Source organism: Rattus rattus, chromosome X, assembly GCF_011064425.1.
Source record: "Rattus rattus isolate New Zealand chromosome X, Rrattus_CSIRO_v1, whole genome shotgun sequence".
Lineage (NCBI taxonomy): Eukaryota > Metazoa > Chordata > Mammalia > Rodentia > Muridae > Rattus > Rattus rattus.
Window position 1 is genome coordinate 32967221 of NC_046172.1, and position 24506 is coordinate 32991726.

General features: G+C 41.4%; 1 protein-coding gene across 8 annotated transcripts in view; it reads right to left on the reverse strand.

The window, feature by feature from the left end:
• Positions 1-24506, reverse strand: part of Sh3kbp1 (SH3 domain containing kinase binding protein 1) — a 347694-nt gene that overhangs the window by 85858 nt on the left and 237330 nt on the right. For all 8 annotated transcript variants that reach the window (XM_032890004.1, XM_032890006.1, XM_032890007.1 and 5 more), the window contains one exon: positions 14482-14576. In XM_032890004.1, the coding sequence (XP_032745895.1) occupies positions 14482-14576 (95 nt within the window). The remainder of the gene's footprint in view (positions 1-14481; positions 14577-24506) is intronic.

Below are 24506 nucleotides of genomic sequence, written 5' to 3' on the forward strand. Positions count from 1 at the left end.
ATCAGGGTGCACATCTGCATGTGCTGGTGTCTGAAAACTGTGATTTAGAACTGTTGTAACAGCTACCCAAACCAACGCTGCTTCTTTACAGTGAGTAATTTATGATTACAGGCTCTCAAAAGAGACTGGGTTTTGTTATTTTCCTTGAAAGAGTACTGAGTTTCATTATGGAGGGACAGTTACTTACTGATCAGCCTGACCAGTCCAAGCTTGGTTCAGGGCTTTGATAGACTAAGCCTAAGATGGCGTGATTCCTATGGCTGAATCCCCTAGGTTCTCAACTGAATGCTAGAGATGATTCATGTCCTTCATTTTTCTACCATGCATGACCAGAACAGTGATGTTTCTGACCACTGGTGGGCTCAGTTCATAGCCCTGAGAGTTCTTGCTGTCTGTGCAGTCTAATGGAGTCTTGCTCTGGTACGGCCTAGTATAATCTTGGGATAAGATCCAAAGAGAGCCTAGATCCAGGATCCATAGATTTCTAGAATTCTTTTTATGTCTCACTTCTCTACAGTGCTACACTGAGCAAATCTGAGCCTGCTCCATAGCCTGCATTTCATTTTTTGTTCCCCCTGTCCCATGAGACTGCTGTTCCTTGTTTGGGTTCTACCCCATGCTGTAATTTATAAAACACCCCAGGCAAAAAGTCACTTTACTCTTCCCATTCTCTCCAAGATCATGTCCTTGTATTCTATAGTGTCCAATGGCTCTAAACAGTTGCTCTGTGTGTTTTGTTCAATTTCAGAGTTCTCTACAGCAAGGAAGTATATATCTAACACCCTTCACTCTGGTTGATACAACCAGAAGTTATATTCTTTTTAAAGGATTGGTTCTTTAAGTGGAATGAATTAACTGCATTTGAGGCATACGAGAGCTCTAAGCTTTATCTTTCCTAATCTGAGCTATTGCAAGGGAGGATTCTATCATAGAGTTCCCTCTTCTATTTTCTAACAAAGAAGGTGAAATACTCTCTAAGATAAAGCAGAGCTTCGGTTAAACATCTTAATATAGGAAAAGAAATGTACCACCCAACCCTTTTCTGGTGATGCACACGTAGAAAAGGGTACTGTATGTATAGCATAGTGCTAGAGGCCAAAGGCTAATGGAAGCCGTCATCTGGGGCTATAGGAAGGGAAGTTCCAACCACCATTGAATGAACCTTGGCAGGCTGAGTTGATCATTTCCTTACCCTCTCACAGCCTGTTCACAGCCCATGGGTTAGGAAACGCTGCAGAACTTAACCTTTAGTCTAAGGGCCCTAAGAAAGGAAGACAAGAAATCCAACATAAATCTCAGTCCACATAGAACTGTGATTCTCAACCTTCCTAATGCTGAGAACTTTAATACAGTTCCTTATGTGTGGTGACTCCCAACCATAAAATTATTTTCATTGCTACTTCATGACTGCAATTTTGCTACTGTTATGAATTGCAATATAAATATCTGTGTTATCTGATCATCATAAGGGATCCCTGTGGAAGGGTCATTTGATCTTCAAAGGGATCATGACGCACAGGTTGAGGACCACTGCCATAGAGAGACCAGAGCCCCCACATTCACGAAGAGTCACGGAGCAGAATGAAGACGGCCTAAGGATTTAAATAGGAGATTATCAAAAGCAGAAGGCCCAAAGGCCTCTGTGGTAACAGTTACCTTCCCTCTCTTACAAAAGGTGCTTCTTCCTGGAGCCTCTTCAAAGACCAGCATCTAACAGAGGCTGTCCTGTTGGCCCAGCTCCAGGCTCAATACTCTTACTTGGCACCTCCTGGGGTTGTCAGGGCTTGGCTGTATAGCTGGACCATACTGAATGAAAATGAGGACATGACAGCCCCTAGGTATGGTTGAGGAGAAGGGTTTACTGTAAGTATGAGGGAGAAAGCATCCAGAGACATCAGGAAGGGTCCAGACTGAACATAGCAAGCAGACTGAATGGGGCCATGAGAGGAGACAGAGTAGGGAGAGCGAGAGAAAGAGAAACAAGGGGACAGGAGAGCACAGAGTCAAAATGACAGTTATATAGGAAGCTGAGGTAAGTGAGGTCCAGCCCCTGGGTTGGAGAGGTTGAGGGTATGGGCAGGGTGAGAAGTGCTGGAAGGAGCTACAGGTACTGAGAGAATTGTGTCCCAGGCTTCTTTGAGACCTGACAATAAGCAAATATATAAAAAAAATTAACTTCATCCGAGGAACACATAATCTTAAGTCTTCTCAAAAAATGTTTATGCTTTGGCCCTTTTTCTGAATAACAATAAAATACCTTCTGTCTCCATAAGGTCGCGTTGAAAGCCAGAGCTCATATGGAAAGAATATGATATAGACAGCATCTTTCCCATGTACTCTTTGTACTCTGACTTTCAGCATGGAAAGCAATATAAACTGTATGAGAGCATGTGAGTAAGCCATTCACAAAATGAAAAATCACACAGGGGCACTTTCACATTTCCTTCTGCCCTTTTAAACAAATGCCACAATTTGAACTTATGCAATAGTGAGTTTTTCACCGACATTCTCACTTCTCTTTGCTTGCTAGTTTACACCGGGATGACTGCTGTATGGGCAACCTTCAAAGCCACTTCCAGCCACATCTGTGCTTCCTCTACAGCACACAGCTAAGCGCAGCTTACGTCTCAAGGAAAGGCATCCTGGTGCTGAGCGTTCATCCTCGATTGTGTTTAGAGAAATGCATGGTCTCTGCACTCAAAGGCATATCTTCCTTCCATGAAAAGAATGGCAGACACGGCAGGAAATCATTTTACCACATTGATAAAGACAGCGCCTTTCCCACAGCACCTTTCCTTACATTTGGAGAGGTTTTTCTTAGCTGCTATAGCATCTTGAGGACATGCAAAAAGGGCAGTAGATCGGAAAGAGGTATTTATACTCATTGCACAGAAAAAGACTGGGAAGGAATGGGATAAAGGGCACAGGCGTGCTCATCTTGGAGGTCAGAACCACCAAGACAGCTGTGGGAGCCAGTAGGAAATTCCTGCCTTCTGTTAGCATTCTCCGCTGGGACCAATCTGAATTTCTTTTAGGAAGGTTTTTTTTTCCCTTCCCCATTTAGAAAGCTTATTTGTTGGCCTAAAAAATTGTGTGCAGCCTTTTTACCTATACTTAGATGATTTAGCCAGTGCAGGGGGTGAAAATTACAGATCTCAGGCTGAACTCCAACTCTCTGCTGGGTCTACCTTCATCCAGAGAATTGTGACAACATCTGTCACTTATCATGGGGGGTGGGAGGGCACAGGGGCAGGGGAAATATAAGAGATTCATGACTTTATACTACAAAGGAATTTCAAGAAGACTTGGGATAAAACTAAGGCCGTGCAATGTATGCAATTATTTACTGTCCAGAGACTAGAACACTGACTCTGACGCCTACATAGTCAAACCAGACCCACGAATAATTCACTTAATGTCTTGGAAGAAGGAAAATTTTCAATTTTGCTGACGCCCAATTTAACATTGTTTTTGTACATGTAGACTGCCTGACAACTCTCCTACACTTTCCTGGATAACTATGTTTGGCATTTTGTGTGCAGATTTATCGTCTTCGTCTATTTTGAATTAAATTTTGCATAGCATGTTGGGTTTAGATTAGCATTCAAGCTTTACCAACACCAATGCCAATACCATTGTTTGAAAATATTTAAAATTTAAAAAGGTGTGTGTGTGTGTGTGTGTGTGTGTGTGTTTGTGTGTGTGTGTGTTGAGGACAACTTTCAAGAATTGGTTCTCTTCTTCCATATGGGTCCCAGGGATCAAACTCAGGCTTGGGGCAAGTGCCTTTATCCACTGTCGCCTTTCTAGACCAACATTTAAACTCTTCAAAGTATCTTTGCATTTCCGCTGAAAATTAATTAGCTGGATTTTCATGGGTCTAACTTCAGATACTCTTTTTCAGAGGTCAGCAAATTACAGCCCATGGGTCAAAGGGTACGAAAAGCTAAGAATAGGTTTTACATTTTTTTCCTTTTTTTTTTTTATTAACTTGAGTATTTCTTATATACATTTCGAGTGTTATTCCCTTTCCCTGTTTCCGGGCAAACATCCCCCTCCCCCCTCCCCTTCCTTATGGGTGTTCCCCTCCCCACCCTCCCCCCATTGCCGCCCTCCCCCCAACTGTCTAGTTCACTGGGGGTTCAGTATTAGCAGGACCCAGGGCTTCCCCTTCCACTGGTGCTCTTACTAGGATATTCATTGCTACCTATGAGGTCAGAGTCCAGGGTCAGTCCATGTATAGGTTTTACATTTTTAAATGTGTTTTTCTTTTAAAAGTGGAATACCTTTTCAAGGAATTGGAAAATCACATGATATTCAGATTTAAATGTCCATAAAGTGTTACTGGAACGCAACCAAACACACTCATTTACCTCTACAGCTGCTTTCCCTCTACAATGTCAGAGGAGCAGTTGCTGAAGAGACTGCATGGCCCACAAAGTCTAAAAATACTTGCTTTCTGGCCTTTTACAGAAGTTTGCCAAGCCCTCGGCTAGGAAAGGAGGATCCTTGTAAGAAGCCATGCAGAATCCCAGGGGCTCTCTAAATGCCAATATCAGAAATACCAAAAGGGTAGAAGCTTTAAATAGAACCTTGAAAGCCCTGAGGAAAGCAGAAAAGGAATACATTTAGTCGCCAGCTACTCTCTCCACCTAGGGCTCCAAACATAAAAGTCTTAAGTAAAACTTGCCTTAAAATGATAAATTTTTCTTCACTGTACAGTTAACTATAAAATGAGGAAATTATGAGTGTAAAAGGTATTTATTTTAATGACTTTTTTACTTAAATATCTCCATGAGTCATAAGCTAAGAAAAAATATTTGTAATATGAAAAAGTGACAAGTTAATGGCATGGGTATAGGGTATTTTCTAAAACTCAATTGGAAAATGATGCATAAAGATTTCAAGCTCAGTAATAATTTTTAGAGTGCCAAATTAGCAGAGGTTAGAAGATATTAGCAGAGAACAAAAAGAACGGGAATATCCAGGAATGACAAGGATAGGGAAACATTCACACGTACTCCTGTGGGGAGACTAAATTAGCACCGTAGCTTAGATGCCTTCAAAATACATGGACGCAGCTCTACCCTTAGCAATTTATCATCGGGAAACAGTACCTGCTAACGTTTATACAGCGGTTACTATTGGCCAGGCATTCTAAGTGCTTTGCCTATTGTGTTAGTCTGTTTTGTACTGATATAATAGAATGCCTGACACTGGATAAATGACAAAGAACAGATTTAGTTCTTACATGCAAGAGGGGACACCAAAGACTGACGGGCCAGCATCTTGCAGTGTTATCCTACCACAGAAGATGGAAAGGCAAGAGAGAAAGAGAGGGCAGCCCGAACTCATCCTTTTATCAGGAATCTACTGGGGCAATAATGAATCCATTGCCACAATAGTGGAACAACAGCAGTAACGTAAGCCTGAGGCAGGGCCCTCATACCCTAATCATTTCTTTTAAGTCCCTTCTCTCAATTGTTGCGCTGAAAATGAAGTTTTGAATGCAGGAACTTTGAGGGATATATTCAAAGCACAGCACTCACTTTAATTCATTTTCTCTTTGCAACACCAGGAGGGTAGGTGTTATTATTGCCCATAATTTACAGATGTAGAAACTGAGGCAAGGAGAGATGAGCAGCTTACCCATAGCAAGGATCAGGGCAACAAAATGGCTTGGTGGGCCCAGTGGATGAAGGCACTTACTGCCAAGTTTGATGACATGGGTTGGATTCTTGGGGCCCACAGGGTAGAAGGAAAGAAATGACTTCTGCAAGTTGTTCTCTGGCCTTCATACTCATGCGGAAGCAGGCCCGTGTTTCCCATATACCAATAATAAATAAATGCAGTCTTATTTATTTATTTTAATAAATGTAATGGTAAAAATTAAGAAAGTGATGAGAATAATTATAGCTTGGCGTAGAAAGATGGCACGGTATTCAAGAGCAGTTCTTACTCTCTTGAGAGGACCAGAGTTCAGTTTCCAGCACCAAATCCGTCAGAACACAAGTACCTGTCACTCCTACTCCAGAAGGTCTAACATCCTTTCTCCCCCTCATGGGTGCTTGTGTGTGTGTGTGTGTGTGTGTGTGTGTGTGTGTGTGCGCGCGCGCGCGCGCGCACGCGTGCGTGCCTGTGTGTACATGAACATACAAATAAAAGAAATAAATTTAAAAACAGAAATAGACAGCAAAAGTGTTTCATGATATTATTGCAATTTAAGATTAGCATGTTGGAGTATGGCAATCAGATTGAACAAATAATTAGAGGTCTTTTCCGGCAGTTTCATATAAGTAGCAAAGGCATATGAACCTGGGGGTTTGTGGCATCCATAAACTCGTCTAGTCACTCTAAAAAGAAAGAAACCATATTAAGAGCCACCCCAATTGGGGGTAGCACGACTTCTTGGCTATTATAAACAAAAATATCTCTCTCCTCCAGGCCTTAAATTTTCATCTCATTTTAAATTCTGTCTGAAAGGGTATATGCACAAGCACAGAGCAGAAGAATTTCTATGAAATGCATTTAGAGAATCATGATCCTCTTATCCATCCCAGTACTCTATTCACTTTTAAGAGGAAGAGACATAGCAACAAGTAACATTCCCTTTGGATTTAATGATCTGAGGGATATATACATTATTACTCACATCTCAGATAAGGGCATACACAGTTTAACAAGATAGGTTGTATGTAAGAAAAAATATTCTATGATACAAATGAATCATTTGCTGAACACTGGCGTTTTTTTTTTTTCAAATGTGTGCAAACCCAGATGATTCCAGACCTGTGCCTAACTTCCTTGTTCACTCATAAAGCATGTCCTTCTAATGGTGCTGCCAGCATGTCATCTTCAGGGTGACACCTGCTAATTTACTCCTCACCCGTGGAACCTCCTTTAATCCCTGCATTTTAGCTCTGCTAAAAGCCTCAGCAATTCTGAGAGAAAGGGTCAAGGCCAGCAATCTATTTAGTTGAGTGGCTTTTTATACCAAACTAAAGATCTTTCCTCAGATGCCCAGGACTACTTACATCTGTCAAAGCGACCTTTTTTGTAGAAGCAAGGGGACCTAAAAACATCTTCCCTGTACATAGACATTTCAGTTAATTAATGGGCTAATGAAAAGGGGTGGAGGCAGGTGAAACTAGGCATTAGGCATTAAAACATTCGAGCATGTCATCATTGAAGGACTCAGAAAGATCAAGCCCTGAGTCTTTCTTAATTGTCATAGTAATAGCAAACAGAGCTGCAACCCCTAGACCTAGAATAAAAGAATGCTACCAAAATACACTGTATATGGGAAGCAAGCAGAAGACAGAAACGGAGAGGGTACTGGACACGAAAAGAATTGACATTAAGGACTGTGGGTATGGTACAGGTGGTAGAGTGCTGGGCTAATGTTCACAAGGCCCACATTCTCATCCCCAGCACCATGTACAGCAAGTGTATGTTACATGTTTCTAATCCCAGCACTTGGGAGGTAGTGAAAGGAGCATCAAGGTCAACATTGCCTACATAATGAGTCTGATGTGAGCCTAGGCTACATGAGACCCTGTCTTAAAAAATAGTATCTCATACCTAGCCCTGGATGTTTTATTTGCTCGCCTCTGATATCTAGTAGGGGCATTGCTACAAGGTAACTCAATTCTCTGTGGGTGTCTCCCTGTCTCTGTCTCTCTGTATATGTTTTAGAAGATTCTATAATTGTGTGTGTGTGTGTGTGTGTGTGTGTGTGTGTGTGTGTGTGTGTGAAGCTTCTACAGTAATAGGTTTCCATATGTCTTTTTTAAAAGACCTTTGGTATTATTTATCCGTAAGTGTAGAAGTTAGGCCTGGTTCTTACTCCCAGACCCAGGCTCTCAGAAATGAGATTCAGACTCAAAATATATTTACAAATTTCTTGCCCACATAGATAGGCTCTTTTCTGGCTAGATTATAACTTATTATAACCCTAATAATAACTCTAATTTATTTTCTGCCACATGGCTGGTTACCTATGCTCGGGTACCCCATGCGTCCATTTTCTTGGGTGAATTTCCCTATGCCTGGCACTGTCGCAGAATCCTTTCTGCCCCCTGGATGTCCCACCTCCTATTTCCTGACTAAGTCATAGGCCACCAGATTTACTATTGACAGGTGCCACATTCATACAAAACACCAGATAGTCTCTCCACAATAAGGGAAAATACATACCAGAGCCCTCTTCCCAAGGCTTAGAGATCTTTGTGGAAACGGGGATGGAAAGAGTGCAAGAGCCTGAGGTGGCAGATAGCTACCAGGAAACACTATGCTTTGGACACAGCATGGCAGCTGTGCACATGAACTTAGAGCAGCAGCAACAGCATGTAGAAAACCTGTGCAAGCCCAAGCCACGCCAATTCACAAGAAAGAAAGGAGTTCCCAATCCCCTAAGCTGTGGGACTACTAGCAATTGTCAGCTACTAGAAGAGGGAGCGATGGTTTTCTTGGTGAGTGTAGTTCTTGCTATGCCTCTCTAGTAAACGGCCATATATCCGTGAAGATTTAGGTAGTACAAAATTAGCATTGAGGGACTTTAGAACATAACACAAACAGGGGAGGGAGGTGAATGTGGGAAGGATTGGAGTGAATATGATCAAAACTCTCAAAGAAGGAATAAAAGTATTTTCGAAATAATTGACATTAGCTCTGAATGGCTCATCCTGTCTTTTTGACTGGTTAGCTGGAAAGTGATAGATTCTAATATGTCAGAAACATAATAATATCGTGGTAATATTGCTGTTCTGATTAGTAATACTAATGCCATTAATTAAAACGGAAACTCCAGATGTTAGCTCTGGATGTCAAGCAACACAGGATGCTTCTCCGTAAACAGGTAACAGTTATAACAGTTATCCGAGACTGGCGGAACTACACCTACCACAAACATCTGACAACCCCACAAAAAATAAATAAATAAATAAAACTCTATCCAGAGTTACCACCCTGTCTGGTCCCCATACCCCAAGACCATTTGACAGGCAGTCAGAAAACATGCCTGTCCCAATTCTTCTGGTAACTTGCTGGGAGGTTTTTGAAAGAACCATTTCTACACTTTGGGTTTTCGTTATTTTGTGATCTGAAAAGGACACTCATCATCCTATGTGACTCCTGTGCCTGCTGTGAGGATGAGGCAAGATGTCGAGCTTTAGATAGACCCCTGAGGAGAAAAGGATAGGGCTGAGAGGTCTGAACTTTTGCTAATGGCTGCCCAGAAGCCTGCACCGAGAGGCTGTGGCCCTGCAGGCACATCTAGAGAGTATTAAATGTTCTAGCAAACATTGCCTGAGAAAGAAGGGAGACATGGAGACATATTAAAATAGCAATGAAAGGAGCTTGGTGGGTTAGCATTTAATTCTGACTCTAACTTCACAGTATTCTGAGCTCCAAATATTTGGAACTAGGAAAAAGCAAACCTCCACGTTTGGAACTTGTGTTCACCTCTGTAACCCTATAACCTAGTAGAGTTTCTGACACATCACAAATGTATTTCAGTAAATGAATTAATAAATGAGGGTTGTAAAGGGAAGAAGACAGTGTATAAATTAATTAAATTGGCTAAATTAAATAAAATACATTAAAATTGCTGGCACCGAGCATCAGAAAATAATCCTTATGATCCAAGGAAGCACTGAATACTTCTGCGGTTAGCAGTGCCACCAACTACCTTTATGTAGTTCCATGGGTCTTTCTTCCTCTTTAAGGTATATCCTGGTTTTCTTCTATGAACATCAGTGATATTTCACATCATGTATCCCTATGCCCTTCCTGTCATCCCTGCCACTTTGGCCAACAGCACTGAATTCTGAACACTGATTCTGATGTTTTCAAATCATCACGGCAGGGAACAGACTAACCATGAAAGTTGTTTTATGAGCATTGTTTTCGAAGGGGTCAGTAGGAAACACTTTCTCCTAAATTTAGGGAGGGGCAGAGGTATTGAGAACACAGTCACTGTTCCAGTAGGATCTACTCTACCCTCAGTGGGTGCTTGTCACGGAAAGCACATGCTCCAGTAGCAGCTACCTTTGCTATGGAGCCATAAATTTGCTCCCTAAAGCTGCCCTTAGCCCTTCTCCAGGGAGAAACCCAGGGCTGGGTGGGTGTTGTGGGACATGACTGTAAACCCCGCCCTCTAGCAACAGAGGGGGGCAGGGATCGGGAATTCAAGGGCAGCCTGAGCTCCAGAGTGAGGTAAGGATACCTGGTTCTACAGGAGACCCTGTCTCTAAATAAAAGAAGGGAGCCAGTAGGTGGTGACACATGCTTTTAATTCTGCCACCTGGGAGGCAGAGGCAGTTGGAGGCCAACCTGGTTTTCATAGTAAATTCCAGGACACCCAGGACTCTTACACAGAGAAACCGTGTCTCAAGACAGACAGACAGACAGACAGACAGACAGACAGACACAATTTTAAAAAGAGAAAATAAAAATAAAAACAGAAACCACACCCAGAGGCTCTAACCCTTCCTGAACATATTCTGAACATCAATCAGAAAGTGGACGGAGGCGGCAGAACCACAGTCACAGAAGCTATTTTTAAGGAACTAGAAATAAAAAAAAAAAAAAGCCCTAAACACAGGTGTGTTCTACACAGTAGAAATGCTCCCAAATCCGCAAGCCTTCTTTCTAAATAAACTAAAACCAAACCCGGTCGCCACATCTCATCCTAGTACCCAGGGACACGCAAATAGTCCAGGTTTTTGCACTTTAATTTCAGGAACCACAGAGGGCTCCCAGATACCCACTAAAGGTGTCTGATTCCTTTTCTAGAAAGCCATGCAAATGATAATGTAGAGCTCAAAAGAGGCCTGCGCCTGTCCTGGTGACTCCTGCCATGGCGTGGAAAGCAGGGCAGAGGAAATCACCTTGGCTGACAGCAAAAGGAAACATCCGTCGGCCCTGTGGGGACAGTGCAGACTTAAATAGCAAACGGAACTGAAGTGTGGAGATCTTTGACCTCGACTCACAGATACAATAAATAGGCACAACGGAATGCATATTTAAGCAGTTGTGATGCAACTATTCATTTTATGATAGCTTATAATCATCTAAATGAATTTCTGGGTGAGTCATCAACTTAAAAGAAGAGGTAAGAATTTCTCTATAATGTCAGCAGGATTTTTACAGGCACAGAATCCACTTTTTCCCTCTTCAGCAGACAGGAAAAGTGTGGTGAATTTTCTTTCTAAATTCTTGCTAAAACCTTCCCACTATGAATTTTTAACTATTGCAGGTGGATTTTAAAACCACCTTTACCTACGTAATGTCACAATATTCATCCTTAACAGCAAACCCAGAGCCCACAGTTCCTTTTGCTGAAGTTTGAGAAAAAAAGCCAGGCTGGAAGTTGGCAATAGCTAGGATTATGGTTACCATAGGCAGATTCACTCCCGTGAGACAGGCCTCATGCCCAATGTCTTAATGAATAGTCACACTAGGCCTATGACATCAGCTTTAAGGCCCTGTTTAATAGCAGAGGAAACAGAGACTCAGAGGTCGTCACATGCCCAATGAGATATAACCAGAAAGTGCGATGCTGGGAGTCAAACCCTGGTTTCTCAGAGCTAGAAGCCTGTATGACTCAATATCTTACCATGCTACTACTGAGGTTGAGATTGGCAGAAATTTTATGGTAACAAAAATGACATCAGTATCAGGAGAGGATAATAAGAGACCTGTTTTCTCCTAAGATCATATAAAATAATAATACAAACAAGATGATCAAACATAAATGATCTTGGCTAAGCAGAAAACTTATAATGTACTCATCAGTTTGAGTTAAGATTGCCTCTGATTTTAGCTATCAAGACGGCAACACACAAGCATGTCCAAACACACACTAAAGAAATGCTTTTTAAAAGAGAAAACAATTGACCGGATAGTCAGAGGCCATCTCTACAGGAATGTGCATGCTCAAGGTCATTTGCTTGAGGACACAGAAGTAAGTTGGGAACAAATGATTGGTCTCTCAGAAAAGTTAATATACCAAGGCCAAATGTCTAAGGGAAGAAGTGGCATGTCCCCAGACTGGATTTTACCATAAAAGAGAGAAAAGCCATTGATTGGTACACAGAGGTCACAAAAGAAGACTTGTCACAGAGTACCAAAAAGAAGATGAGTGGTGGAGCAGGAGAAAGCACCTCGCCATTCTTTACCATCTCAGGGCATTTCTCAGGAGCTGAGGAGGAGGCTCGGGCTGCTTATCAGTTCAATAAAGTGAGCCCAGGCTCCCATGCATACTCAGGAAGTCGAGCAGGAAGAGAGCTTGGAGGGAAAATTAGGGTCAAAGTGCCCAAATAATATGTATATTCTCAGCCTGGAGTACAAATGTGCAATAGAGGAGCGGACAGCATCACATTTTATTAGCAAACCACTTCCAAGTGCATTAACCTTTGAATCCAGAGAAATGGGGTACAGCCCTCAGAGGACACAGTCTCCTGCTCATGGTTACCCGCTAAAAGACTGGGACTAGTGCCGGCAGTTGCTATTCAAACCAAGCTTTCCCTTGCTCAAATCAGATTCCTTTTAGGAGACTGAATCATAGGCTGAAACACTCAGGACACAATGTACGCCAGCGGTGGGACCTGGAGGATAGAGTCTTAAAGTGAAAATGCCATCTTCAGGTAAAAGAGAAACCGAGGTGGTATTCCCTTTTCTCAAACCGTCATAAATGCTATTAACACAGTGGGTTTTCAATTAAGAGGCTTCCCTTCCCCTTAAAACCAAAACAGAAATACAGTGAGTCCATTCCCTACTGCAAAGAATGGCAGTTACTTAATTCCTTGATTCTCTTGTCAGTATGAGGGGAAAGTGCTCTAGTCCTTTCCCTGCATGACTCAAACCAATTATCAGTGCTAATTATTAAAGTATTTGCATTATGCTTCACACCCATTTAACAACTTGCTTATCCCATTTATTTGGTTACAGGACTGATTAAAAATAGGCACTGTACTATGTAGAAGAGAGCCACCTCCTTAGGAGGGAGGGGGAGGCGGTGTTAAGCAACAGGAGCTGCCTCTGACACAGAGGAGCAAGGAGAGCATACTTCCCCTCCTTCCCTCCTGCCACACTCGACGCCCACAGAGTCACACTGAACTGAGTTAGGGAGAGAAGAGCTCACAGGTTAAAAAGATGGATGAGTTCTTAGAAGGGGGAATAATTTACTCTTCCAGAAAGGTGTTTGCATAGCTGTAGTGTTGTTCTGCATACTTCATATAGACTCCATTGTCTGGGAGAGTGTCAACATTCTCCCTAAGATACAAACAAACAAACAACAACAACAACAAAGACCTATAATCACTAGATGGTTGAAAAACTCCTAAATATCTGGAGCTCTAAAGAATTCTTTCACTGGCATCTAGGGGTAGCAACAGGAGACATCATAGCAGTTCCCGCCCCTCTTCCTAACAGCCACAGGGCCTTTTCCCATTTCAAATCTCTGTTCCTTTTTCCAGCCCCGTGTATCATGCATCCTTTAGACTGACAATGCTTCCCCATTCCATAAGAGTTCAGGTGACTGTAACAATCTCTAAGTCACTCCAGCATGTAGAGAATAACTAACGTGTTTTTAGCTACTCACGTGGATTAAAAAAAAAAAAAAAAACTACTTTCTACATCTTGAAGAATGCCTGGCTTCTCATTGTACTCAACCATCATAAAAATCCCTGTACTTCAGAGAAAAACACTGTTTGTTCTAGGAAACACTTGACTAATATGACTTTTAGCTACCAGTGTGGTGAGTAGCACTGCATGAAAGGGGAAACTGTGTGGTCAAGACCTCAGCAAACTGCTTTGCTTTGCACAGATTTTTACCACTCTCTGGGTTTTTACAAGACTCTTGATGAAATGATAATAAAATCTTCCAACCTTTATAGCCCAAACAAGACAAGCAAAATTCTCTCAGGCACTCTATCTGTCTTTGATCTGAATAGCAAACATTCTTTAAGGGTTTGCTGCCTGTGAGGCATGACCAGCCTTTTAAGAGCCTCTCCTTGACTCCCTGATGACACAGGCCATTCAGCCTGGCCACTGTAGAAGGCAGAACCCACAACTAAGTAAGCTGCCTTCTGGGTCATTCCATCCAGGACAGACTCTTCTTCAGGGTCATGAAGATGTGCAGCTGGTCCTGAGGTACACAGAGATCTATCAGATTCTCAAATAGGTTTATTTGCCAGGACTTGACCTGAAGAAAAAGAAAGACGCAAATTTTTCCCACAAGGTCAAGACCATAAAACCAAATGTTAAAAGGTCTAAAACAAGCCAGGCATGATGGTCATATCTGTAATCTTAGCACTTGGGAGGCTAAAACAAAACAAAGGTAAGTTCAAGACCAGCTTGTAACTATATGATAAGACTCTTCCTCAAGACAAAATAAAATGTTTAAAATGAAAGCTTATAGTCTAAACATACTCCAAGGCATTCGACAATTTAGAAGGTGGGAGAAAAATCTTTGTTTACCTTATTGATGAGAGTCACTATATCTCCTTCCTTGATTGTCAATTCGTCATCATTCTGTGCCTCATATGGAAATATTACTTTGCAGTAATCCTTGGCTGTAAGAAGAACAGAAAATACAACCTTTAAGGTGTTTCATCTAATGAGCTGACCCAGTTGAATTTGCTCCCTGCCACATTAACCTCAAGAAAAAGGTGTGCTCAACAAAATATTAAGGCTGTATAAGGAACCACCCTCCGAAGGAGACCTAAAAGTGCTTATGGTGGGCTCTGCATTTTACCCTCAAAAATAATAGAACACCATGGGATGCTTTGCTTTTCTCAGATAGAAAGGCAAACGATTGTCTTTCATCTTGAGAAAGGAGATACGACCTATCTGATATTTTCTGAAGATGTATGCATGGGCCAACCTGAATTTTTTTTCTCATTGTTTCGTTGCACGTATTACAAAATCAGAAAGGGGCCTTTATACCTGTTATAAAGCCAACATGATAAATAAGACAAGGAGAAATGACCTCTCACTCTGTGTATTAAGAGATAAATACCAATATATTCGCATGTAAAAAATGTCAACCACAAGCAGCCAACAAATACTACCAAAACATTTTTTCTTTTATTCTTCTGTCATAGATTGCATTCCTTCCCTCCATTGATTTTAGTCCCTCCCCCCACCTCCCCTTTCCCCCAGATCAACTCTTCCTCCATTTCCCTTCAAATAAAAGAACAGGTTTCCCTGGGCTATCACCAAACATGGCATAACGAAATACAATAAAACTAGGCATATACCCTCATACCAAAGGTGGACATGGCACCCCAGTAGGAGGAAAAGGGTCTCAATAGCAGGCAAAAGAGTTAGAAACACCCCTCACTACCCCCTGTTGGGAGTTTCACAAGAATACAAAGCTATACAGTCATAAGACATATGCAAATGACTTAGTTTAGAATTCTCCAGGGTCTATGACAAGCACCAAAATTATTTTATGCACCTTTGTGTGGGATGGGTGAATTTATTCATGTATAACTCATGGTCTCTTTGATCAAACATACTTGTTCATTGATGGGGCTGTTTATAAGCAAGAGACTGTATGGTCCTCACTGAAGAGTACTTTGGCCATTCAAAATCAATTTAAGTATTAGTGAGTAGATATTACTGATTTTAAATGAGCTCTATCAAAAAGCATCAGGTAAGAAGCCTTTGTAATGGATTTGGGAAATGAAGACTGGGTAAACCAAGGTTTCATGACTCAGGACAGAAAGTAGAAAGAAAAACTCAAGGAAATTAGTATCTTCTAGAGCAGAGTCAAACAGTCTCATGGTTCTGCTTGAATATTCTCAGATATTTCCCAAGCCGTAAGCTCCTTCTTGCATCTAGATCATAAAGTACAACTCTACGTCCAAATGTCCCTAGTATGTCTTATACCCTCTCTCTTTTTTTTTATTAGAAATAGCAAAGCTTTTCCAAGTCTGAATTGGTTAGATGCTCTAAAGGGAGGGAAAAAGTTAAACATCTTTAAATGGGATAATGACAATTCTTCACCGATTTTCCAATTGACTGTGCTAGTGAAATATGACTTCCCAACCTCAAAACTTCAAACATGAACACACAATATTATTGAAGAACTGTCCGGCAAAATCCCAACTCTATGGAAATCATAGTTTTGAAAGAATATCAGTTACTCATAACCAACAAAGAAAGAGCACACCATGTTTTTCTGTCTTACAGTGAAAAGGTTAATAAAATGCAACCAACCACTGTGGATTAGCCCTTGGGAGGCATTCCCAGCCCTTCACATCCTACTTTACAGAATCCTCATTTGCTAAGGTTTATCCTGTCTAGGAAAGTAATGTTAATCTTCCATCCTGGTACTAACCCTGCTTATCTTCTGAGATCATCCATATTCAAGATGGTATGGCTATAGACAAATAATATCTTATGCCCCTTTGCTGCGGATTTGTTTAGGGGCAAGACATGATCTTCCAGTCAATGAAATCTATAAAAGGAAATATTAGAGATGGCACTGCTAGATTTCATTTGCCTAGAGATGTAAGGCAAAAAGTCGCCTGCCTTTGATCATTTTCTTTTGTTTGCAGTGTATTCCATATATAGAACGCAGAGTCAGGGATATGCTAGTTGAAGACTCTACCACTGGGACCAATCACCTGCTACCTTGAGGCTTCTATGACACAGTTTTATCATTGTTGGAAATCAAGATAATATTTGACACAGTTATAATCATATGTGGACATTACAGAAAAGGCTGAACAATTGATCCTAAGTCCTAACTGTATTGAGCTACCTTTCCAATTCATCAGCAGCTAGAGGCCCTTTGTCTGAACCTCTTACCATGTGGCTTGGCAGCCCAATTGTTTTTCACTCTTTTGTGATCCAGTAGGTAATGCTCTTCTAACATGAAAAGACTTGATACAACTTATCTCAATATTTTTCTTTGTACGATATACCTCCTCCCCATCACTCCCTACCAAAAAGAAGCCTGTTACTATGTCATTTCCTTTTCCGTCATCTCTTACCTTCCTGTTTCAGGGCACAGCCTATAAGAGTATGCCGTGGTGTTCCACTGTAATCACCAGGATGAAAATATTGCTAAGTAAGAGCTAATGTGCCTTTAATTTATTTCACAGGTCCATTTTATCTTATACTTACAAATTCCCTGTAGGCTAAGAAGGGAATGTAACTTCTACATAAAAAAACAGGATTTAATAAGTATAAGTTTAAAGGAAGAAGAAATAGACTATACTATTATAAAGATATAAAGGAGAAACTAGAATAGGAGGATTAAATGGGGAAGGGGATGAGAGAGTAGGCAAAGGAGGGAACATGGGAACAGCTAACACCAATGGACATTTTAAAAACTACATGGAAACCTAGTACTATAGAAGCTTCTTAAATTATATATATGAAAAACATTGAAGTCTCGATATAATGGGCGAGGCAATGCCCCATCCAGACATCTCATGCCACCAAGAACAACTTCCAGTGCCAGGAGTAGAATTGCATCTTGTTGAGTCATTAGCCTAGAGGTCCCTACCATGTTCCCCTCCAAGTATCACAGGCTGTTGCCAAGGCCACTGGTTGCTTTCCCCAACCCAAAGGGAAGGTCCCACTGATGAGAACAATGCTTTTATTATTGAACTGGCCCACAACTGGAACTTTGACTCTTACTGACTAGAGTTTGTGCTGCTAGAAGGTACTTTGTATTCTTCCAGTGGGGAAATATAATCATCAATATCGTCCAGCTACAAAACCTTTGACCTAATAACTGAGACTTACTGCAAGATATACTGATGGCATTGTGGCACAAATCTTATGGGAGTAATTGACCATCGGATTTAAGGCCCACTCCATGAGATAGAACCCATACATGGCACTACTAAAATAGTTAAGAACACAGGACTAGATAGGTTATGGGCACCAGGGGAAAACCAAATACTATTGTTCTAAAGTGGCGGCTCCTAATGACATACAGGCATATCCATGGATCAATGTCTAATTCAACCTTCATCCAAGTAGCCTTTTCTTGTAGCATATGGTTATAAACACAGAGGCCTGCAACTGGACAATGCACAGAGAGCAAGGGACTCAGGAGCATTCAGTCGTAAATGGGGTATCTTTTATCAAACGCCTCCTCTCAAGGCTCAGGGATCAATGCAGAGGAGGAAGTGGAAAGATTGTAAGAGACAAAGGTGGTGGATGACTCCAAGGAAATAATGTCTGACAAACACAACAAGACCTATGCATATATGAACTCACAGAGACTTTGGCGGCAATACAGGACATGCACAGGTTCGAGACAGACAGGGTCCCAGAATGGAGAGGGGGAAGTAGACATGGGGTCCCACCCCTAACCAAGAAGTAAATTGCAAGTGATACCCACTGGCAAAGGAAAAATCTGTTTTCTTCAATGACAAAACATTGTGTATATCAACTACATTTCAGGGCAAGTCACATGTCCAGGAGTAGTTGGCCAATGCAAAACAGACTCCCCCTGATTTTTTTGTTTTGATTTTAAAGAGAGAAAGGACATGAATCTGAACGGAAAGGCAGATGGGGAGGATCTGGGAGAAGTTGGGAGAAGGAATTAGGATTATGGTGGTTTGAGTAGGTTTGGTCCCCATAGAGTTATGTGTATAAATAGTGCCCCTGAGGAGTGGCACTATTAGGAAGTGTGGCTTTGTTGGAGGAAATATGTCTCTGTGGGGAACCTTTGAGGTCATATATATGCTCAGGCGATGCCCAGTGTGGCAGTTTCCTCCTGGCTGCTGAAGTGCATTCCCAGAACTGACACAGAGATTTTGCATATTTTTCGGTGATAACTGAGTGATGCCTAAGAAGCAGTGGAACCCTCAAAGGACAGAAAGTAGTAGAAGATTCTGGGTCAGGAGTCAGGACACTTGGAACTCGGCTCAGTCCCAGCTGGATTTTGGTGGACTACTTGACCTGAGATGACATCCAGCTACAGGACATTGTAGCTCTGATGAAAACAGTGCCATCAGATGTAAAATCAGAAACCAACCAAGGAGAAGTGAGGTTAGTTTAGCTGTCTTCAGTAGAACATCTTAAGCACATATAAGTCTATTCCAAATCTTAAAAAGTTTGAACAATTCAAAACAATGCTGTTCTAATTAGAGAACTGAGTTGTTCTAGCTCCTACTTAGGACCTCAAAAGCATACCGCTAATGTTCTGAGATCACACAGTACCATAATAGATTAGACCTATGTTCTTCCCAGCAATGACATTTCAACACTCCAATAACAACCACTTCGAAGCAAATATGGCAGCCAGTAGACTCACACTTACTTATGATGTATTTTTTTTTAAATTTATCCTTATTTATCTTCATTTTAGCCATTTAATTGAGCAGTGTTATAAAAATAAAAACACTGTTTTGCATTTCGGTGGTTTTAAGATACTTGTTCAAAAATAAATACATATGCAAAGTCACTATTAACTTCAAATGTGTGATAGTAAACCTACTAAATGTTGTTCCCTATTTCAATCCAAATATTTTCTGACCCACTACCATGCAAAAGATGCTGCCAACTAGTTCTGGAGCCTCAGCCTATGATATACAACTAAGACCAAGTAGAACTTCCTGCCCTTATGTGGAAGTGATAATCTAATGGTTAGACTAAGGGGAGCGGACGAGAATGCAAAAAAGGAAGACAAATACACACATCACTTGATGGTGAGGGAGCTGCTATCCTGTTTCACAGAATGGCAAGATTGTGTGCATGCAGAAAAAAGTTCCCAAAACAAGGGGCATTTAATATGCTTTAAAAGAAAGATAACTCTAAATCCTTTTCGGCAATGAAAAGATTCTAAGTTTTAAATGAGTAGCAAACAGATAAAAAACAAAGGACTAGAATTAATTTTTGTAAGCAGGCATTCCCCATCAATTCATTAATTTGATCGATTTAGATAGTGTGGAATCAAGTAGGAATGGATATACAAATAAGCAGAGAGAAAGGCATAATTTACATAGCAATTGAAATGTCTTTGTGGTTACTTTTCCTTGAATGATTAAAATATGTTAATGAATTACCTAACCTAAGTCTAGGTTTCTAACTTTCTTCTGAGAGCTTTTTGTCTTACAGTCTTTAAGTAATTTGGTAAGAAAAGACTTTTTCTTTCAAGAAATGAAACAAAATGAACCATACAAACGTATTTAAAAGAGTAGAGAAAGTCTATATAGCACGAGAACATTCAGACTCCCACCACATTACTCCCAAATCAAGAGTTCCTCATCCCACTTTAATTACCAGCTTTAAGCCTTTTACTTTTTAAATTTAATTGCATTTATCTATCATCCATTTATTCATTTGTGTGTATGTGTGCAAAATGTGTGTGGGTGGGTGTGCATGCACATGTGCGCACATGTGTGTGTGTGTGTGTGTGTGATGTGTGTGCGCGCGCGCGTGTGTTTGTGGGGGAGTGTATATACTGACCACTTGTGATGGTCAGAGGACAAGTGGTAAGAGTTTGTTTCTCCTTCTACCCTATGATCCCCAGGGACAGAACTTATGGCTCAGGCTAGGCAGCAAGCACTATTACCCAGTGAACCACCATGCTAGCCTTCTTTGCTTTTTGAGAGAGGATTCTCATATAAGCTAAGCAGGCCTCACATTTACTAATATATAAGTCCAAGTTGGTCTTGAACTTTATGGTGATTCTCCTAACAGCCTCTGGAGTGCTGGGCTTGCAGATGTGTGCCACCGCATGTGACCAGCTTTCAATTTTTAGGAATCTTGCTCAAGTAAAAATCACAAAGAACTTCACATATGATTCATCCCCCCTCTCCCTAAAACATTATTGCAATCTCTAGACATTGGGAAATTTACATGTTATTAGAAACAAATCATTAAAGGAACTGAACTCACATGCTCACATTCCATGACTCCCTCCGTGTAGTTTTATAATGGATTTTAAAAAAACACCTTAACACTAACAAATAATCCTGAATCCTTCTGCTTAAAAAATAAAAACAGAACAAGCAAAATAAATTCATTAGCGATCTGAACACATATATATGAGGATAAAACTTTAAATCCAGAACACGCACTGGGCTCACTTTCAACCTATGAAGGTGTTCTGAGCTCACTTGCAACCTGGAAGGATTACGAGCCCATATACTCACACTCTGATAGACAGAAAGCTCTCCGGAGCTTTGTGGGAGCAGTGCAAAGGACTAGGTCAGGCCTAAAACTGGAGATCCGTTTTCCCTTGAGACATTATAAAAGAAATAGCATCATGGGCTCGGGGGATGCTCAGTGGGAAAAATGCCTGCTATGTAAGCATAAGGGGCCCAAGTCAGATAACCAACACTTATATAAAAGCTGAGCAGTCTCATGCATCTGCCTGGAGACCCAGTGCTGGGTAGGCATCCAGGGTAGTAATGGGGACAGGTGGAGCCTAGGGACTCTCTGGCTATCCAGTCTAGTTGAAATGGTAAGCTTTAGGGTCAGTAAGACTCTGTCTCAAAAAAAAAGCACAGTGGATGACTAGGGGAGACACTCAGTATCATCCTCTGACTGCCACATGTGCGCGCGCGCACACACACACACACACACACACACACACACTCATGCAAGCACATTTATACACACACACGCACACACACACACACACACACACACACACACACACACACACCTAACTCAGTGATGCAGACTTTCCCTAACATCATAATTCTGCCCTTCATTGGATAAGTATTATCTAAGACACTACTAGTTTAGAGTTTTAAGCAGAGCTCCAAAGAACAGAATTATTTAAAATTTCAAAGAATATGCCTCTTCATGCCACATCATATGGACCACCACCACTGGGGGTCATATGTTATTATGCCCAATCATTAAAAATCTGCAGCAAATGGATGACCTATATCACCCTAAGTAAGAGGAATAAATAACATACCAGTATATGTTGGCCAAGAACAGGGTTCATCACCCTATAAACACTAAAACCCTTTCATTCTCGGAGAGGTTAATACTCCAGAACTACATATAGGGGTGGTATTCTATCATGCTCTACATACAACAAACTAAGATAAGGCTGGTATCTGGCTGTCAGGGACCTTACAATTGAGTGGCAGAACTAAAGCATGCAGAAATCTAGTTGTTGACAATGTGACAACGGGCAAGGGATGAGAGCCACACAGTCAGCTCAAGGTATCAGAATGCCAGGAATGGGACAATAACTTCCATTGTCAGAGACATAGAACCCTGTCCTTTGGAGGTAAAATGTCAGTGAACTTTTCAGAATGCTCTAGGGAACTGACCAGAGGGGCAGAACTTGGGGGCTTCACAGCCATTCCCTATGGTCAAAGCTGTGTGGGATATCTGCTCCCACAACTTCTTAGATTCCTTTCCTAGAATCTGAATCTTCAAGTCTTAGCAGGATGAGGACTCTATCTACTTAACAAGAACTCTGCTAATTCCCATTACCAGGGAGGTTTACAACATCCTGGTCTCAGTCTGAGGTTCTCATACTTGAGTGGGCAATGGCCTCAGACATAGGGCTTGAAGAAACAGATCACTGACTCCACCCTCAGGGTCCGACTTGGGGTAGTCCCAGCAGATTTGCATTTTGGACAAGGTTTCCAGACTTTTTTTTTTGCCACTAGCCCTGAAACACACTGTGAAAATCACTGTCTAGTGGTATGTTGTATTAGGAGTCTGGTAAAAGCAGGGACTGGGAGGACGGAGCAGTGTAGTCGTGGCACTGGGGCTGGTTGCACTGCATGCTATATTTAGACAATGCCTCCGGCTCTGCATCATATTTTGAGCACCCAGAGGTAGCAGGGGGTGGGGGGTCAAACATGCATTGGATTTACTATAAAGTCAGTAAGTGTCAATTGTGCATCAAGGAGGAGGGTATTTGTAACAATGCCCCAACAGAACTTACTATACAAACACACTAGTAGTTCAAAACTGGGGCTCTGCTGTGTAAATATGTCCTCCAAAGGTCGTGCATTTGTGAACTTAATTACTAATGCAAGAACGCTGAGAGATGGTACTTATTTAGAGGTTTTTCAGTAATGAGGATTCTACTCTCATAAATGGATTTACTCTGGTTATAAAAGGGCTAAAGGTTATAAGTTCAATCTTTTTCCTTTATTTGTGTGGTGTGTAGGGTATGTGTGTGGTACATGTATATGAACATGTAGATACGTATGTCCATGGACATGCATACAGAGACTAGGCTAGGATGTTGGGTATTGTCTTCTCTTGCTCTTTGCCTTGTTGGAATAGCGTCCCTCAGTGAATCATAAGATCACTATCTTGGGTAGGCTAGCTGGCCAGAGAACTATCTGAACTACTAAACTCCCAGGGCCCTCCTGTCTTTGCTGACCAACACTGGGTTTACTGGAATGGGCAACCATACCTGACTTTAAATATAGGTTCTGGAGATTTAAATGCAGGCACCTATACTTGCAAAACATGCATGCTTACCCACTAAGCCCTCTTGCCAGCCTGTTTCGCTTGTTTAAGACAGCATCTCATGTATCCTGGATTGGGCCTCAAAGTCATATATAGCCGAGGATGACCGTGAACTTCTGACCCTTCTGACTGTACTTCTAGAGTACTGTAATTACAAAGACATGGACCACCATGCCAGTTTTATGCGGTGCTGGTGACTGAATCCAGTATCTTGTGCATAGTACACAAGTACTTTACCAACTGATATACATCTCCAACCTCATTCTGGGCCATGGGATACTTTTCACCTGTTATAAAAAAAACTCAACAGCCACCACCAGACATGTTTCCTTTAATCACCTAGACCTGAGAACCATGAGGCAAATAGATTTCTACCACCTATAAATTGTTCATTTTGTGTATTCTACTATAGTTACAAAATACAGAACAAGTTAGGTTTTCTAAAGGACACTGGCAATACCTTGAGACAGTTTTGATTACCACGACAGGAAAGGAACAGGTTCTATGGATATCTATTGAACAGAGGGCAGGGATGCTGCTAAATACTCCGTGATGTACACAGTAGAGTCCCTGGGATAGGGAATGATCTGGCCCACATGTAAATACATTCTATCTACATTCAGACTGAATTCAGGCATGGAAACAAAACCTGGAGTGTACATTACCATATTTGTCGATTCCAACCCAATAGCTTCCCTCCCGAAGAAGCTGACTGTTCAATTGCCTTTGATCTTAGACACTGCTGGGAACTTGTCTTTTCAATTATGTCCCAGGCATTAATTAGAACACCCTTTCATTTTTGTGTTTTAAAAAAGCAGCATTGTTTCAAAAGAATAAAATGAAAACCTGAGAAGCAAAGCTTTTCTGTTCTAGCTCAGAGCCGAGGCTGGAGCGGTGTTCTCTCATCGGCAGCTTTGTCTGCTCAGATGAAAAGCTTGGAGACTTTGGGAGAAAGGCCAGCCATCAGGAAAACAGGAACCTTTTCTTCTCCAAGAGGACTGAAGTTGGAAGGTCAATTTTCAACAACCTAGGTAGCTGGGTCTCACCATAGGAAGGCCTCACTCTGAATCCAG